This window comes from Poecilia reticulata, linkage group LG16, assembly GCF_000633615.1.
Source record: "Poecilia reticulata strain Guanapo linkage group LG16, Guppy_female_1.0+MT, whole genome shotgun sequence".
In the NCBI taxonomy this organism is placed as follows: Eukaryota; Metazoa; Chordata; class Actinopteri; order Cyprinodontiformes; family Poeciliidae; genus Poecilia; species Poecilia reticulata.
The window spans coordinates 777,647-779,702 of NC_024346.1; the positions used below are offsets into that span (position 1 = coordinate 777,647).

A 2,056-nucleotide genomic window follows, 5' to 3' on the forward strand; every position below is an offset into this window, starting at 1 on the left:
GATGTGGAGGCAGTCAGAAAGGAAAACCTTTAAGAGTGGAACCGGTATCTGGGTCTGTGGCTCCTTCCTCACTACCTCGGATGTTGATCTGGTCGTTTGGGACGCTGTAAAAGCAGCTCCGGTTTCCCAGCGGTACCATGAAGGCATCATGAGGTGTTCAGTGAACCCAGAAGGAACTTTCTGAATGAAACCAACCAGAAGTTCTGCTCTGACCCCCAGGACAGCGGCTCCAGCTCCGACAGTCTGGAGTTGGATTCTGGTCCCGTAAGTTCAGCCCAAAACTCTTCCAGCCTGCGGGCGATTCTGGGAAAGGGAGTCTCTGGTTTCCGGTTCTGGTTCTGGTTCGGTCCACGCGTCGCTCTGGCCTGTGGACTCGGACTCTGTGATTGTGTCTCTATATTCTGTTGATGCTTCTGGGTTAACCAATCAGAATCTGTCCTCATGTCTCCTTCTGCTGGTTCTGTGCGTCAGGTTTTCCTCAGTGGAACCATGAATAGTTCTGGTTCTGATCCAGATGTTTAAACCTGACCCACAGACAGACTGTCCTGTGTCACCTGTCCTGTGTGCCTGCAGCCGGTGCGCCTGGCGCCGCAGCGGGAGTTCATGAAGTCCCTGATGGGCATCGGGAAGCGTCTGGCCACGCTGCCCACCAAGGAGCAGAAGACGCAGCGGCTGATCTCGGAGCTGTCGCTGCTCAACCACAAGCTGCCGGCGCGCGTCTGGCTGCCCACCGCCGCCTTCGACCACCACGTGGTCCGCGTGCCGCACACCCAGGCCGTGGTGCTCAACTCCAAGGACAAGGTGAGGCCCCGCAGCCCCAGGGCTACATGCGGACGCAGAGGTCCTGACCTCCTCCTGCCGCCCCCCAGGCTCCCTACTTGATCTACGTGGAGGTTCTGGAGTGCGAGAACTTTGAGACGTCCAGCGTTCCGATGCGGATCCCGGAGAACCGGATCAGGAGCACGCGGTCGGTGGAGAACCTGCCGGACTGCGGCATGATGGCGGAGCAGCGAGCCGGGAGCTTCTCCGTCGTCCCGAACTACGACAACGATGACGAAGCCTGGTCTGTGGACGACATCGGAGAGCTGCAGGTGGAGGTGAGGCCCAGGAAATGATGCCACATTGGAAACGTTAGATTCAGTCAGAATGAGGACCAGGCAGGAGGGTGAGGTCGCTCTCAGGAGCTAACACGCCATCAGGTGCGCATGTCCATTAGCAACAGGTAACGTGATGGACCAGGCCCAACGCGTCGATCGCAGGAGGTTTTGAGTCGATCAGCAGGACTGAAGCCGCCAGGAGGCTGAGTCAGCACTTCCTCCTCTGATGGGCTTATCAAGCATATTCACTGAGATCCTGAACGTCTTCATTAAAAAACAATAATTATAAAAAGTCAACGAAACGTGTTAAAATGAATAATCTCAGTGATTATTGTTAAAACAAGGTGCGTTTCGGTTCCTTAACAATAAAAAAGCGACTGAAAGACGACAGAGCAGAGCAGGAGTTAAATCAGCTGCTCAGCCAGCGCCGTGTTCATGAGGATTATTAATRATCCAGCCTGGAAACCTGATGTGTAACCACTGAATGGTTTAATATAATCTCTGCTCGGCTTGCGGGGCSCAGCCGGTTACCACGGCAACGGCTGTGCTTAACGACAGAGAGTAAAAAGGTGGGAGTGGTTTAGAGTTGATCACCTGTTCAGGTTGTTTTACCTGTTTACCTTTGCTGTGGCTCATCACACCTGCTGTAGTTTCTGAACGTTCAATAAACTAATTACCTCGATCTTTGTGAGCAAAGTCACAACATCAAATAGGACAAATATATTTCATTAAGTTTTAACAAATTCTACCACAATAATTATGAAGATTTGCCTTTACTGGCTCTTTGGTTCCTCCTGTCAGTCTGGAGTTTCTCATATTGAGAAAAACCAAATTTCAGATCCTCCATGACTGACTGACCTGCTGGAGTCAGGTTAGCAACCAGCTTCTGACTGAGAAACCAGTAACCAGAGACCAGTAACCAGTGACCAGTAACCAGAAACCAGTGACCAGTAACCAAT

General features: G+C 52.2%; 1 protein-coding gene across 1 annotated transcript in view; it reads left to right on the forward strand.

Annotated features, from left to right (window-relative positions):
* pi4kb (phosphatidylinositol 4-kinase, catalytic, beta) overlaps nt 1-2,056 on the forward strand; it is a 10,392-nt gene that overhangs the window by 4,085 nt on the left and 4,251 nt on the right. Inside the window, 3 exon segments of the mRNA XM_008430596.2 lie at nt 220-241; nt 431-801; nt 870-1,097. Of these exon segments, the coding sequence (XP_008428818.1) occupies nt 220-241; nt 431-801; nt 870-1,097 (621 nt within the window).